The sequence below is a fragment of the Pyrus communis genome, chromosome 3 (genome assembly GCF_041283825.1).
Source record: "Pyrus communis isolate YQ-2024b chromosome 3, ASM4128382v1, whole genome shotgun sequence".
NCBI classification, from domain to species: Eukaryota; Viridiplantae; Streptophyta; class Magnoliopsida; order Rosales; family Rosaceae; genus Pyrus; species Pyrus communis.
In genome coordinates, this window is record NC_142567.1 from 7,740,879 (window position 1) to 7,758,321 (window position 17,443).

The 17,443-nt window shown below is 35.9% G+C and overlaps 2 protein-coding genes and 1 pseudogene across 2 annotated transcripts; 1 reads left to right on the forward strand and 2 right to left on the reverse strand.

Moving 5' to 3' along the window:
• The first annotated feature begins 1,473 nt into the window (after window positions 1-1,473).
• Window positions 1,474-2,031, forward strand: LOC137714085 (histone H3.3-like; annotated as a pseudogene).
• Window positions 2,032-5,473: 3,442 nt separating this feature from the next.
• On the reverse strand, window positions 5,474-8,100 carry LOC137716472 (endoglucanase 11). The gene is made up of 5 exons (XM_068455932.2): window positions 7,877-8,100; window positions 7,503-7,715; window positions 7,147-7,347; window positions 6,696-6,950; window positions 5,474-6,232 (listed from the first exon to the last, which is right to left on the reverse strand). The coding sequence occupies exons 1-5, from the start codon at window positions 8,075-8,077 to the stop codon at window positions 5,576-5,578; spliced, it is 1,527 nt and encodes a 508-aa protein (XP_068312033.2). The 5' UTR covers window positions 8,078-8,100; the 3' UTR covers window positions 5,474-5,575.
• A 2,551-nt stretch (window positions 8,101-10,651) lies between these two features.
• LOC148697844 (uncharacterized) lies at window positions 10,652-12,634 on the reverse strand. The gene is made up of 6 exons (XM_088690313.1): window positions 12,568-12,634; window positions 12,223-12,434; window positions 11,896-12,114; window positions 11,720-11,812; window positions 11,512-11,613; window positions 10,652-11,404 (listed from the first exon to the last, which is right to left on the reverse strand). The coding sequence occupies exons 1-6, from the start codon at window positions 12,632-12,634 to the stop codon at window positions 10,652-10,654; spliced, it is 1,446 nt and encodes a 481-aa protein (XP_088546439.1).
• Window positions 12,635-17,443: the final 4,809 nt, after the last annotated feature.

Sequence of the window (17,443 nt, forward strand, 5' to 3'; positions counted from 1 at the left end):
AGGATGTGTTGAGATCCTGTCTGAAGCTAAATGGTGATTTTTAGCTTGCAGCAGCTGCACATGCATTGGCAGTAACTGAATCGGAACAGGACCAACGAGGTTGATTCAGAGTGTGCATGCTGGTACGTAAGGCCAATGGACTTTGGTACAATTTGGCCAAGGTGGAGATTGTTGGATAATGGCCAAATGTTTCCTTGTTTTGTGGCTTAAATTGCTCCATGTTTTGTGGCTTTTTCAAAGCCATGTTTTGTGGCTTTTTCAAAGCCATGTTTTGTGGGAGAAGGCTTGGATTAAGAAAAGCATAAAAAGAGAGCATTTGGCAAAACAAGGATACGGATGAGAGAAGGAAAGCATCCAAAAGAGATGGTGAGAGCATTTGGCTCTACCATGGGTAAGGGTGAGAGAAAACAAGAGAGCTAGAGTGAAAGTATTCTAGTGAAAGAACTCTTGGGGTAGAGTGAGGCTCTTGGGAAAATTCTGTGAGTGGGTGTACAAGGGTTATGGGATTGGGTTATGTCGATTTAACTCATGTGTAACTTGTACTGTTTTTCTCATAGTGAAGAGCAATATCTCTCCGAGGACGTAGGCAGGTTTTTGCCGAACCTCGTAAATTTCTCGGTGTCTTTATTTCTTGTATTTTAAACTATTCAACTGTGTGTGATTTTGGTGAGGTTGTAATCTGAATCTCGGTTCCGCACTAACGAACGGGCCAAGGCACAACAGACATATCCCAAGTCCAAGCATTCCAGACTAGAGGAAAATGTGGAGGGCTTATTAGGAACTACAGAACTGAAGGTGCAACAGTAGAGTCCTTAGAGACGCACAACGAAAGACACAAAATGGTACTGACGGAATCTGGAAAAATTCTTCTTCATCTACATTGATATGAAGATCAAGCATTTCCTATTTACACCTCCCTGCAATTTCGACCCGTGTCATCAGCCGAAATTACTCGTTCCTGCAGATGTAGGATGATCTTCTATGAACACAATAGCTCTCTCTCATCATCCCAGCCCTTCATGCTTTCCTCGTCACATTGACACATCCATCTAATACGAAAGCGCTGTATCTTATTACCTTGGAGATGAATCTAGAACATCCAAAGAATCCAACAACCCAATTCGCTTTTAAACCACGTGGAGTCTTGTTAAACTTGGGTTGGATGGGGAGGGTGCATGGAAAGGTTGGACCAATAGGAGGCGACTGTTTTAGTTTCACAATCCGTGGCACAGGCAAAAGATGACATCCCATTCGTTAATTAAGGGTCGTAAAAAACACAATAAGCGGATATAATGACCATCTGATCAGAAAGCGAGACAAAAATGTAAATGTGAAACCAGGCGACCCACAACTCCACCGCCTCTTTGAGCACTATATATAGTTTACGCACGGACGAAACACAGCGACAGGTGCGACCTAAGTTTATGAGAACAGAATCTCCTATCTTCTCCAAACCTAATTTCGGTTTTCGAGATGGCCCGTACAAAGTAAACTGCTCGCAAGTCCCCGGAGGCAAGGCTCCAAGGAAGCAACTTGCGGCCACGATATATAGGAAAGCAACCCCAACCACCGGAGGCGTGAAGAAGCCGCACAGATACCGCCCTGGAACCGTCGCTCTCCGTGAAATCCGCAAGTACCAGAAGAGCACAGAGCTTCTGATCAGGAAGCTGCCGTTCCAGAGGCTGGTTCGTGAGATAGCGCAGGACTTCAAGACGGATCTTCGTTTCCAGAGCCACGCTGTGTTTGCACTGCAGGAGGCTGCGGAGGCGTACCTTGTTGGGTTGTTTGAGGACAGTAACCTGTGCGCCATTCATGCCAAGCGCGTCACGATCATGCCCAAGGATGTCGAACTTGCCAGGAGAATCCAGAGAGAGAGGGCTTAAGGAAGGAAGAGATTGAAGCAAGATTTGATTTGATTTGAAGGAAGAGATTGAAGCAAGATTTGATTTGATTTGGACTAGAAGAATATGTTTTGTTTTTTAAGGTTAATAATTTGTTTGGTTAATTTGTAATCTTTAACAATTCAAGACTTGTTTTCTTTGGTTGCAATTGCAATTGTGGTTGAACCTCTTCCAAATTCTAATCCACTTGATAAATGCAGTTGTGTGTGTGTGTGTGTGTGTGTTTTTTTTAAAACAAAACCATAATCTCTTTAACCAGTTTCATCCCTATCCTCAAATACATTCTATTCAAATTCCTGTTATATAATTTAATTGAAAAATAATTGAAATTAGAAAACCGAAAGCCAACCCGCGGCGGCAGGCGATTGGTTCCTCTATCGTCGCCGGGAGCTCTTAGTGCGGAGACGTTAGAATAAGAAATAAAATAAAATGCTAAAGAAACTCAAAAACATTAAGGTCTCGTTTGGTTGAAATCCCTACATATGGTTTATCATGCTGCTCTGCTGCATGACGACGTTCTTTTCATTTTTGCCTAGAAAGATTGCATTAGTGGGTTAAACAGTTAGCAGTTAAGAGGGAGGAGAATTGGTTAGGATCGAACCCACTTCACAAATCATAGACATGGTCAATTTCCGCCACTAGGTAAAAACTCCACCTATTTTCGCCTTTACATTCTCATAAGTTGGTACAAAATGGTCAGTAACTGACATAAAAAATAAAGACATATTAATTCGCTCAAATCAAATACACGAAGGCCAAATCAGTGAGGAAGCACAAGAAGAACAAAGACCAACCAAAATCTTGGAAGTTTGAGTTGAATCTAAAATCCGTTATATCATAAGTTATTCTCCAGCTTATTGAGTTTGTGCTATCATTACAACCACATTATCTTTGTTGTGAAGAAATGTTTGTTTCATTCAATTAACAACTAGATTGAGTAGCATTAGATCTAATATTAGTTGTCTCAATTTGGTAAAAGAAAGGCCTTAGATGTTGTGAAATGGCTTATTAAAAAATTTGGTTTATCTACAAATGTAGCACGGTTACAATGATATACCAGTTCATGAAATGATCAGTTCCTTTTGTTTTTTCAAAAAGGAATGAATTTGAATTGATGGATAGAATCCCATTATTTAAAATGGAAGATGGAATGGCTTCATGCCCAGACAAATCATGTCTTGATAGGGAAGATGCAAAACATTCCATATGATTTAACGAAGCCATATATGGGCTTGATATGCCAGGGTGATGTTTTTACAACACAAAATTCCATGATAAAGCATTTGGTGGTGGAATGGATGTATATGTTGCCAAGCAGTATTGTACTTGCGGTGGCAAGTTTAGAAGTTTAAATTTTAGTTTGATTGATACTATGCCACTTGTTTCCAGTATATTTCAGGTAAGGATAAGCATGGCATACGCATAAATACTTGAATTTGTGCAAGAATATTTGAGAAGCATGTCGTGCTTGCATTTGTCCAAGTTGTTGATCATGAGAAAGATACAATACTAGTAAAATAGAATGGGCATGAGGGCCTGGAGGTTTTTTAATGTATTTCCTCTATCACCAGATGATGTTTGAGGTTGTTAAAAGGATGCACCACCTGGCAGAAGGCACTAGAACGCGGTGCCATAAACCATAGAGATGTAACCTTGTAGTGCAAGAATGATTATGGCCTAATGCTTTTGTCAAGACAAGTTATTTCATGGCAACTAAAAATCGAGTGTTGCCATAAGTCAAGAGTATAAGTTACTTGAGAAATCCAGAATTCATTTGAGATGAATTAATTAACATTGTTTTGGAAAGATGACGAATGAATTGTGGGGGCCAAGGCAAAAAGTGAGATAACATTCTTGTGTGGGGGTTTGAGACCCGTGGCAATTTTGAAATCTTATAAGCTAAAGGATGAAAGCCAATAGGTGTTTTTCCAAAAACTGCTAGTGAGGCATTAAGGCCCTGATTATAAGAAGATATAGTCTTCATTGCTTCCTACTTAAAGTACGGAAAAAAAATGATCAATTGAGTGATAGCACTAAAACAACCGCAATTATGAAAGAACACTTGGGGTTTGTTAAAAGTAATTTGCTAATTGAGTGACATTTAAGATGTCATCTCTTGTAATGAGTAATTGTTTAAGGTATGGTAAGGTTAGAGACCTTCTGACAAATACCTTAAATGTGAGGGAGTTTACCCAAGTGTTAGCCAAACACTTAGTAATTAAGTCCTAATATAATTTTGAGGACTTGACATTTCAAATGACTACTCTCATATGAAATATGATTTCATAACAACATAGTGAAAGTCAACCTCGTGGATCCAATATTAAAGAATTGACTAGAGAGTAAGTTGATCATTGAGGGGAATGAGGCTAAAGCTAACATAACTAATCAATCAGCCAGGCGGAAACCTAACTTAGTTGATTGGAGATCACATGGTCTAAGTTCAATAGGCAAACTGGTTGGGCATGATTCAAAGAAGTTAAACACTATATACGTCATTTCTATGATGGAAGAAGTGTGTTGTCTGCAGAAATTTTAGGGTGTATATTTATACTTATAATGACAGTGATATCTTATAAATAAGAGGAATGGAGCAGACTATTCTTAATCAGTGGTCACCTATATGAGAGTAGAATTGGGGCGCTTCTATGAGTATGAGATGGCTAAATTCTCTAAAACTCTCATGAATCCGAGATTTGTTCAGGACCAAAATGAACATAACCGTATGAATTGTAATATATTAGGATAAGAGATGTGTGTTGCTTATTGTCTTGGTTTACTGTTGTGGTGAACAGTTCAAGATCTTCCACATCCACTACATCACCAAGTAAATCCAATAAGTATTCACTAGGGTAGGTTCAAGTCCAAAAGACACCTCTCCCGATGCATCTCTTGTCCGCCTGTATACTCTCAAATTCTTCCTGATTTTTCATTCATGTGGGGGATTGTTAGAAATTATATATTATAGTATAAAATATTGTAATATATAATTTTAATAATTGAATGAAAAATAGTGTTAACCATATTTCTTAGAAAGGTTATGTTATTTAGGTGCATTCCCTTATCAAATGATGTATACTTATAGATGAAAAGTTACATCTCTTTAACAAGAAGTACTTGGGTTCTATATAAACTCATAAAATCATTATCATTAAGAATAGAAGAAAAAAAAGTTAATTCTTACTCTTGAGAAATAGGGTTTCCCCACTCTATTTCTCTCATTCTTCGTTTGTCTATTGAGTCATGTCTTGAGAGTACGGAATATATAAAGTTCGCCAAAGTTCGAAGATTGAAGTGCTTTGACTTCGGATTATAGATTGTTGAATCATGTGAGACAGACGCCTACCGAACTACAATCAAGAGTGGGGGCGAAATTCTGTCATTAAGATATTGCATTTATGCAGGCCTCAATCTCTAATTTTGTTAGTATTTCTAACTTTCTCTCTAGTTGTTTATATTAATCTCATATATAATTGATGTTGTGAATTTCTTTATGATTATTGCTATTGGAATTCTTGTGTCATTTCCATATTTTCTATTATTGTTCCATCATTTGCTTCTTTGTATATATATAGTGTGATTATACATTGATATAGCACTGTATGTTGAGTTGTTTATCAAAACTATGAGGCCAATTGAAAGACGTTTTCATACATACACATCTTATTAACTAGCTAGCTTGAAGCTATTAATGGTTGATTAGGAGACAGATAATCACCTTCTAATCTATCCAATTTAGCAAGAACTCCCACTAATGTTGCAGTATTATAAGTGCATGCCTCAGTCTGCATGTAATTCCACCTTTCATCTCTGAATCCATCGTTGCCATCAGGCCCACCAACCAGTGCCCCAACAAGCACGTTAGGGTTTGGACCCCGCCTCCCATACCAGTTATCGTACCCCTGAGTGCACCCAATGAAACCCTTGTTCTTCTTATACGAATCAACGGATGCTCCTCTGTGATGCAGCCTTCGAGGGTATTTTGGTCCATACCCAACCAAGTAGCTCATGCCCATTGGATTGGACCCCAGAATGTAATCAACCTGTGATTTGGTAAAAGATAAGATTTCTTGTGGGCCCACCCGTCCTTTGTCGCAAGTAAGATTGTGATGAGAGGCTTGGATGTAATCAGAGTATATTGTGAGTAAAAACGCTGCGTTTGAAACGTATTGCATGTTGTTCCATTGGCGGATGTACAATAATCCTCCTGGGGTGCGTTGCACGTTGGTTACATTGTTTTTGTCAAGGCAAGCGCACATGTAAAACTCTGCTTTAGAACGGTACTGTTGCAGTATGTGCATGTGTTGCTTGTGCTTCTCTTCCCTTAGAAACTAGAAAAGAAAACGTTTGTGAGAGTTAAGGAATTGAAACCATCAAGTTAAATATTTGTAAATATTACTAAGCACATGGTAAATCACATCTATAATAAGGGATCCCGAAGCTCGTCGGCGTAAGTAACTGGAGTCTTAGATGCAATATTTACGGTGAGGTATTGTTGCATTATGAGCCTCACAATACATAATTGGTTCATGAAAATCTATGCACATGAACTTATTATAATTTCTTTTAGCAAAAAAGAATTAGCAATACAACAAAAATTGACAATCGATTATTTTCACAAAATGCCTTGTGTAAAACCCCAACTATTTGCCAACCCATTAGCCACTGATATGCTTTTTACCCACTCTATTTGCTACTAGTACACAGTTTATAGCATAATGTACAACTAATATTAGCAATTATTGTCGGTTTTTCTTGTAGTATATAAACGTAGTAAAGGTTAAGTTTAGTTACCATTGAAGCAATGATTTGAACACCAGCATACTTGACATCCCAGCTGAACTCTTTCATGGCCCAAGTAGTGCCCCCAAGAGACTGAGCATTGTTCAAAACATAGTTCAAATAATCCTCATTGTTTGTAGCTTTGTACAACCACAAAGCTGCCCAAAGCAACTCATCCATGTAACCACTCCAAGATGTGTAGTGCCCTTTCACCACTTCAATATTCTCATCATACTTCCCTCTATATTTGTCACCAAATTCAAACAACTGCCAACAAATCCAATTCCCTGATTAGTTATTAATGTTAAGTACATTGAATAAATTTGTAAAAGATATTTGAAAGTGCATATTTTGACCAATACCATTATACTTTGGTAACCAGCACACCAACCCTTGCATAGATGTGTATCAACCTTGTATATTTTTGTATATAGGGCAGCATCACACTAATTAAATATGTTACCTGTTGTGCATGGTGTAGAAGTAGGCCAGAGTAATGTGGGTTGGTTTTCCTAAACACAATGGCAGCCGCTGCCGTAGCGGCCGCAGTCTCACCGGCAATATCTGATCCGGGATGATTCTCATCGACCTTGTAGGCTTGTCGAGAGGTCGTCATGTCCTCCGGCCGTTGCCAACAGTAGTGATCAGTAGATCCATCGCCAACCTAACAATCATATACGCAATAAATTTATTGAAGGACTCGAAGTTATTGATGGTTTGAAATATTATGTTGCAAACTGAATCTATACCACTTTTAATTTTAAATTCTAATAACAAGTCAGACTGTGAGATGTTTCCACAGTTTTATTTCATTATTACCTCAGCCCACAAAACATTTGCGTGAGTATGAGCCTTGATGAAATAATCAGTCCCCCATTTGATAGCTTCTAAGGCATGATTGTACTCTCCAGCATCCTCCATTTGTTTGCCGTACTCAATTACACCCCAGGAGAGCATTGTTATTGTAAAAGCCATTGGCAGACCAAATTTCACATTATCACCAGCATCATAGTACCCTCCCACCAAGTCTACCTGAAAAATATACATGAATACATACGCCAAACAAAATGCATCACACCAATCACGTATACACCTTATTTAAACGATAATTACGATTGATGAATGTTAACCAACTGAGCTACTAACATGTTGAATATGATTGATGAGTTGTAATGATAAAATGGATGACTGACCCCTTGTTCTAGGCCATCGTTGAGGCCGGAATGGTGACGCCAGGTGACTCGTTGGTTGTGGGGCAAGCGGCCGGAACGTTGGGACTCAAAGTAGAGGAGACTCTTGGAGAGAGCTTCGCCGTAGTCGAAGGACTGAGACAAGGAAAAGAGTGTGAAAATGGAGAGTAGAGAAATCCATTGGAGGACAATACCTTGCTTCATGTCCTCCGTAATAATGTTGTGTTTCTCACTCTCTTTCCTTCCTACCCCTCCCACAGAATCCCCTATTTATACTCCTGCTCAATTCGTGTGAGGTCAAGACCACGCGAGCTTAAATGGATGCCCCCCATGGATTGGTTAAGTTAGCAAATCAACATGTTTTTTTTTTTTTTTTATACAACGATATATTTACAATAAGAAGTGAGTGAATAATGGTCATAATTTATAAGCAATTGATTATGATGGCTTTATTTTTTTAAGCAAGATTTCTATTTATTTTGGAACCCCAAACTTTATCCGGATGTCCGTTTTAAAGATTCTATTAGGATTAATCATGTCAATAAAATTTGACCGCTTCAACTAAAAAAAATGCATACTCAACAAATGAATAACATTAGAGTTGTGTCCACAAATTGGTAGGTGATTCTGAATCACATATTAGAACATATCTTATAATATGAAACTCATTTCTATCAATAATTTACAGTCGTTAAAATATAATTAATTTAAATCAATAATAAATAAGAATTAGAAGCAGAAAATTCCACAAAATAAAAGACTCCTGATTGAGCTTTGAAATTGACTAAATACATATCAAGTGCTCCCACGCTAAATCAGGCTTACCTAATCAACGTTTTGACCAAATTCAGGAAATAATATCTGGCATAATTTTGCCCCAAATATTTTCTTAGCCAGATTTTAGTTGCATAACCTTTCTGTACATGGAAAGGTATCTGGAGGCAGTGCTGGTTTTATAAGACGTTGGTTGGGCATTTAAATTTGGAAAGCCAACGTATCCTACAAATATAATTTTTGAATAAATTTCACGAGTGTATTAATTATCAAATGCTAATTAAATTTACATTTTTTTTTTTTCATTTTTATACATCGATACATCTTTACTAGTCTCTAATCTCTAATCTCTAGTATTAAAAAATAAAAAAATTTAGTATCCCAGGACTTAAAATATTTGGACATAAAAGCCCCTCAAACAAAAAAAAAATCAACTGAAGTGAAATTCCTGGGAAATGAAAATAAATCAACGTGAAAAAAAAAATGGAAGGAGAGGGAGAAAACCAAACTGAAGGACATGGCATTGATACATTTGTATTTGTAAGTGTGAGATTTTAGATTATTTGACGAGATTGAACAACATTATTACTAATTTATTATGAAGTTAAGCGTACACTCCTTAATATAAATAATATCATTTGTTCAAAAACTAAAAAGAGGGATATAATTTTTAAGGGGGCATTTTTGTAAAATAGTAAGTCAAATAATCAAAGAACAAAAAAAGAATAGAACAAGGGAATTGTTATTGACATTCCAAAAATCTCATTTTACATTCCAAACTTTTCATATTTAGAAAGAAAAATACTCTGATGAAGAGTGTAGAATAAAATTTTTAAAATGTCAATAACACGAAATAAAAGCCTGCAACTCCACAGGAGAGAAGTTGAACATGGCGTGGTTTGAAACTGCTACGTGCAGTTGCTTTTTTGGTTTATCGCTTTCTTCCACCAGGCAAAAACTGAATCCAAGGGGGGGGCCGAACCAACTCCTCCTCCATTTTAGGAGAGAGAAGGGGTGAGAACAAAGGTAGAAGAAACTGACAGTTGCTGCCGTCAACTTTCAAACCCTATTTATAGTCACAAGTCCCATCACAAGAATCTGACAGCAGTTTTCAAACCCCATCGATAATGACAAGGAAGATCACAAACTCTGCGTTTGGGGTTTCTCCATCTCTAGAGAAAGAAGCGGCTCTGGAATCGGAGGCTAAGACAGTAAGAGCGGGATTGACGGCATGCTTGGGGTTTCTCCACCTACAGGGTGCTTCAAAGGGGTGGTGGAGCTGGTGGTTTCTTTTGCAGTTTTAGTATAATCTAATGGCGGAGGCGGAGTACTACAATATATGCTATCACCGGCGGAGGACAAACCGACGAGAAATCAAATTTTTGTCGAAAATTTGGCACAAATCCGACATTAAACAATGTAATGTCGCTTTTCAATAGCGACACTATTGCTAGCGTCGCGAAAGGGCTTCAATGTCGCTTTTTGAGCTTAATCCGCCACTATACAGTGTCGCTTTAAAGCGACACTAACCTTAACGTCGGTTTAAAGCGACGCATACTTACACGTGCATCAGCTATTTAATTATAAAGTATGCAGTCTACTGTCGCTTTAAAGCGACATTATATTAAAATTAAATAAATAAAATATTCCTTAAACCGACGTTAGATAACAATTAAATAAATAAAATATAAAACCTAGTAACGGTCTTAACCGACACTATATTTGTTAATAATAATAAAAATAGATGGACAACTGCATGCAATTTCAATTAATCAATTAATTCCAACTAAAGTAAATTATATAATCAAAATTATAAATTTTAAGATCTAAATAAATAACAAAAACAATAATGCCAAACTGTACATCTAACATTTCACATAAAATCCAAAAAGTCGTCCGTCGTAACGAACATTAAATCCGACATTACAAACATAACATAAAAAAACAAAAAGATAGACCAATTATACTGTCGTATTTAACCGACAAGAAAAAGAACCAATTAAACTACCCAACCGAATCTGCGCCTGAACGTCGTCCAGATCCTTCTGCTTGAGAACCTTCTGCTTGAGATCCTCCTCCTTGAGATCCTCCATCTGATCCAAAAATCCTCGACAAGTCCACATCAAATCCAACACCTGCAAGCATTCCAGAAAACCCCCCAACTGGAACTTCAGGAAAAGATCCAATAGGAGCAGCCATCTCAGGTCGATATACTGGCACTTGACAAAGTGGCTGCTGCATGTATGGCATGGGCGGCTGCTGCATGTATGGCATGGGCGGCGCAGGCATCGGATACACAAGATATGGAGGTTGCTGATTATGGCCAGCATACGGATATGCAGGGGGAGGCTGACTTTGGCCCGACTGTTGAGGAGGTTGACTGTGGCCTGATTGTTGGGTTCCCGGGCTATACGGTGGTTGTGGCTGAAATCTTTGAAAAAACCATGCAAACAACTGATTTTGCTTGTTCTCTAGGTCCGAAATCCGTTTATTATTATTTTCGTCCCTCAATTTCAACTCATTATTTTGAGTCATCAGCAACGCCATTGAACTCTTAGATGATCTCCTGGAGGAAATTGATGTAGAAGATGAAGAAGATGCATAAGACACCATATCAGGAGTCACACCATGACCGTATCCTCTGACTCTATTATACCTCTCAGGACCCATAGTTTCAACATAAACTTGGGTCCTAAGATCTTCATTATCGTCTTGGCCCGACTCAATCAATGTTTGCAGGTTGCTCTCCATTGTTGACTTGCATTACAATTTTTAAAAACAAAAATTCAATCGTAAAACAGAAATATAAGCTATAGATAATAAATACTAGTAAAATCAAATACTAACACGAAAAAATCAATTACCCCTGTATGCTCCGATGTTTCATCAATCCATGTTTTATCTTTTCGTGTATGACATTCACGAAAAAAGGTTACAGGATCTGCTTCTTTCCCATGCTTCTTCCGCTTTATCAAAAATAAAATTTCACACAAACAAATTAAGCAAACCTCATACTAAAAATAAATATAATTATTTAAAATTAATCATCTCTTCAAAATGTACAATCCATACATATTCTTCCCGCACTCTTGCAAAGGATTTTGTACCAGTAGTATGGTTCATTGATTTTAATCCCCGATTAATCTTATTTTTTACAGCAACCTCCTGAAAAAAAACGAACGAAAAAAAAAAAAAAATTATATTAGGCAACTTTAAAGTTATAACGAAATAAATCGTGTAAGGTTTACCTTTGTTTTGTCTCTATTCCAATATGTCAACAAATCATCCCACTGGGCAGGAATCACATCAGGAGGAGGCTCGCTGCGCACCTCTTCTGGTCTTTTAGTATAATACTTTTTTTTTAACTTATTTCTAAATTCTTTGTGCGCATGCTCTGCAATCTTAAGCGTCATATGACGGATCAAAGGCATTTTTACTATATCTGCATCTTCAAAAAAAATATTTCCCTACATACATAAAAACAAAAAACAAAAAAAATCACGCTAGTCAAATATTAATACAATCATTGACCTATTATTCTATTTTCAACTAAAAATAAAAACATCTATATATACCTTTATTCTATTCCAGAAAGCTTCCTTATCTTCTTCTGTAACCTTACGCCAATCTTTCTCCAACGGCAGATTTCTATAGTCCCTAACCTCCGCTGCTACATGTTTTGAAAAAGCACTAGCATTATCACTAATGCATTTTCCGGACGAATCAAACGAACAAAGTTGTTTCGTCCATTTAGGAATTGAGGGTCCACGCCTCCGTTGAGATGTACCTTGTTAATACAAACACACAATTAAAAACCAGGAAACAAATGTATATTTTCAGTTTAGCAATAATAATAGTTCAAACACACACACAAAAAAATAAAAATAAAAACTGAGATTAATAACAATTCAAAAAAGAACCAGCATCACCCTCGTCCTCTTCCAAGTGACGTTCTTCAGAACGTTGATCTTCACGAGAACTATCCATAGCAAAATTTAATGGAAGGAGAAGGAATATGCCTGAAATGGGGGAAAGAGACGAGAGACAGAACTGGAAGGAATATGAAGTGGGGGATAGAGATGAGAGACAGAAGTGGGGAAGTGGGGGATAGAGACGAGAGACAGAAATGGGGAAGTGGGTGGGGAAGTGGGGGATAGAGACGCGAGACAGAAATGGGGAAGTGGGGGATAGGGACGAGAGTCAGAGATAGGAAATCAAGAAGATTAAATGTGGATAATTGCATAGCGTCGAAATATGAACACTTTGCGTCGGTTAAAACCGACACAAGGTCTGACTTTGACAGCAAGCCTACACAGACCTGACATACTTTGGGCAGAAAGCTACAGACCTGACATACTTTGGGCTTGACATACTTTGGGCAGAAAGCCTGACATAATTTTCAGACCCTTGCGTCGGTTAAAACCGACGTTATGCGGCATAGTGTCGAAATAAGGAAGCATTGCGTCGAAATAAGGACCCATTGCGTCGAAATAAGGACCCATTGTGTCGCTTAAAACCGACACTATGTCTTATAGCTTTTGACTGAGGACAGTACCGTCTGACTGAACATCATTATAGGCTGACATACTATGTCAGTACCGTCGAAATTAGGCCACATTGCGTCGGTTAAAACCGACGTTAGACTGACAGATTTTTATAACATCGAAATAAGAACAAGTTTGTGTCGAAATAAGATAAAATTTGCGTCGAAAAAAGAACAAATTTGTGTAGTGTCTCTGACAGAAAATCCATTGTAGCAGATACTCTCGACATATTTGTGTAATGTCTCTGACAGATTTTTATGATAATGACTGACAAAGTCTTCCAACCCATTCCTCCGTGCAAAAAAACCAGGAAAATTCCCTCCCAACATAAAAAAAAAAAGTTTTCAGTTACAAAAAAAAGAGAAGAAGGATAAAAATAGAAACAAAAAAATTAAAAAATTTTAATCCAAAATTAAAAAGTAATTAGTTATCTCATATAATATTTTAATAAATAAATTTATTAAGTTGAATTAATTTTTTTTGCACTGTAATTGTTATTTTAATTTGTTTTTATTTTGATAATTTTTTGTTGTTATTTACTAGAATGGATTAGATGAACATAATTTGAGTTGTTTTGAGAAAATGGAATGAATAATATTTATAAGCATTTATGTTAAATTAACAATATTAAATATAACATAAACTTATAATATTTAGTAATATAAGTATATATTATGGATTAGATGAGCATTTCTCAAAAGTTTAACTTTGATAACATTTGGTTGTTATTTACTATAATGGATTAGATGACTTTGATAACATATAATTTGTTGTTATTTTGATAATTTGATAACATTTGGTTGTTATTTACTATAATGGATTAGATGAGCATTTCTCAAAAGTTTAAACCTTGTCAATGTAATTCAAAGCTTGCATTTTATTCTTTTTACAAAATCATCAATTTTCATTGTTGATCATCACACTTTCATTAAGTATAACGTAAGATTTTGTGGTATCCACTAGTATAACGTAAGATTTTGTGGTATCCACTAATATTTTAATTTGAAGATCGAATTCATTCATTGTATTCATATAGGTTCAAGGAGTGTAGCTGCAAAAAATCATCAAAATCGGGCTTACAATAACCGTTAAATCGTCATTTTTAGTTGATAACCGTCGATCATGCATGGCCCGTTACTTCATCCCAGAATGTTTGTTTTTTGCGATTTTTTTTGTATACGATCTCGAATTATATACAAACATGTTTGACGGTTGGATCGTTGAAATTAGTTTCGTAGAATGCGTATCCCATCAAAACGATAGATTCACTAAGACTTAAGAGTTTATTCACACTTTCATTAAGTATAACGTAAGATTTTGTGGTATCCACTAGTATAAATATTTTAATTTGAAGATCGAATTCATTCATTGTATTCATATAGGTTCACGGAGTGTAGCTGTAAAAAATCATCAAAATCGGACTTAAAATAACCGTTAAATCGTCATTTTTAGTTGATAACCGTCGATCATGCATGGCCCGTTACTTCATCCCAGAATGTTTGTTTTTTGCGATTTTTTTCGTATACGATCTCGAATTATATACAAACATGTTTGACGGTTGGATCGTTGAAATTAGTTTCGTAGAATGCGTATCCCATCAAAACGATAGATTCACTAAGACTTAAGAGTTTATTCACACTTTCATTAAGTATAACGTAAGATTTTGTGGTATCCACTAGTATAAATATTTTAATTTGAAGATCGAATTCATTCATTGTATTCATATAGGTTCACGGAGTGTAGCTGTAAAAAATCATCAAAATCGGACTTAAAATAACCGTTAAATCGTCATTTTTAGTTGATAACCGTCGATCATGCATGGCCCGTTACTTCATCCCAGAATGTTTGTTTTTTGCGATTTTTTTCGTATACGATTTCGAATTATATACAAACATGTTTGACGGTTGGATCGTTGAAATTAGTTTCGTAGAATGCGTATCCCATCAAAACGATAGATTCACTAAGACTTAAGAGTTTATTCACACTTTCATTAAGTATAACGTAAGATTTTGTGGTATCCACTAGTATAAATATTTTAATTTGAAGATCGAATTCATTCATTGTATTCATATAGGTTCAAGGAGTGTAGCTGCAAAAAATCATCAAAATCGGGCTTACAATAACCGTTAAATCGTCATTTTTAGTTGATAACCGTCGATCATGCATGGCCCGTTACTTCATCCCAGAATGTTTGTTTTTTGCGATTTTTTTCGTATACGATCTCGAATTATATACAAACATGTTTGACGGTTGGATCGTTGAAATTAGTTTCGTAGAATGCGTATCTCGAGACATATTATTACATGCATGTTATAAAGGCGTGCATATATTGATCAAGTGCAATGTAACATTCAGGAAACGCAGCCTATTCATTTGTACTAATTATGTTATTGTTAATTATTTTATAAGATATATGTAAGATAAGATGTCTACCTAAAGCACATGTTTACCTTATAGAACTCCACTGATCATAAAATACTTGTTGTATCAGTTTTTAATCAAGTCAATTAATTAACAGTTTGGGTGTTATGTTGTAAAGTGAATTTTATATATATTTAGGTCCCTACCTTTTATGGCACGAATAATCCATTCCGCCAAAACTCATATCGACACCTAAATCTTCCACTCCCAGACACATGAGACAGCCGTTTTTCTCCTAATGTACCTTGCTTCAAAATAAGATTAGGGGTAATACATATGATTGACAACAAGTACCTTGCGTCGAAATAGGCTACGATTGCGTCGGTTAAAACCGACGCCAAGGCTGACACACATGTCGTATTGCGTCGAAATAGGCTACGATTGCGTCGGTTAAAACTGACGCCAAGGCTGACACACATGTCGTATTGCGTCGAAATAGGCTACGATTGCGTCGGTTAAAACCGACGCCAAGGCTGACACACATGTCATATTGCGTCGGTTAAAAGCGACAGAAACGAAGGAAAAAAAAAAAAAAAAACAGAATAAAACAAAGTCTAATTAGATGAACATAATAAAACAGAATAATAAAAAAAAACAGAATAAAACAAAGCCAAAAGGATTATATGTTATGATACGATATCATAGCATACAAAATAAAACAAAGTCTAATTAATACAAAAAATAATTAATATATTTATTCCCTGTCATCATCTGTTAGCTCTTCGTCGGTATTGGCATGATTAACGAACCCGGTAGGCAACGCTAATGATTCAAGAAAGGGAGTCTCTTCCACGCCAACCCTTGTATGGAAATTTTCATTATCAAGAATTCGATCATCCAAGTTCGGCGAGGCATAATCATCAATAGCATCACTATCCTCTAATACGTCAAATAAATCTCTTGGCTGAGTTCGAACAACTACGTGCCAATCTTTTTCAATCGTGTCCTCCACGTAAAATGCCTGTAATGCTTGTGATGCTAGTATGAAAGGATCCTCTTTAAATCCCAATTGATTGAAATTAACCATAGTAAATCCATATTGTTCAGTCTTCATTCCTCGTGGACTTTCACTATTAACCCATTTGCAACTGCTTGATCCAAAAACAAATTAATTCCAGTTGTATACGCTTCAAAATTGCGGGGTATTGTCAACCAACTCTTGTCCATATTTTACCACTTTACGAAGGTAAAATATTACGTTGACACTAAGATGCCTACAATCTTTCAATCCCTATCATGTAGGCATAACTATCAAAATTTTCAATTTCTATCTTTCACCCCTCGAATTCTATCATGATTGCAATCTTTTAATTTTCAACACCTATTATAGTAAAAACAAATTAAAATAACAACAAAAAGTTATCAAAATTATGCTCATCTAATCCATTCTAATAAATAACAACCAAAAGTTATCAAACTTATCAAAATAACAACAAATTCAAATAACAATTAGAGTGCAAAAAAAATTAATTAATATATTCTTATATTCCTAAATATTATAAGTTTAGGTTATATTCTTATATGAAAGGATATTCTTATATTATAAGTTTAGGTTATATTCTTATGAAGGGTTATATTCTTATATTCTTATATTCCTAAATATTATAAGTTTAGGTTATATTCTTATGAAGGGTTATATTCTTATATTCCTAAATATTATAAGTATAGGTTATATTCTTATTAGAGTGCAAAAAAAAAAAAAAAATTAACATAATATATTCTTATATTACTCAATATTATAAGTTTATGTTATATTTAATATTGTTAATTTAACATAAATGCTTATAAATATTATTCATTCCATTTTCTCATAACAATTCAAATTATGTTC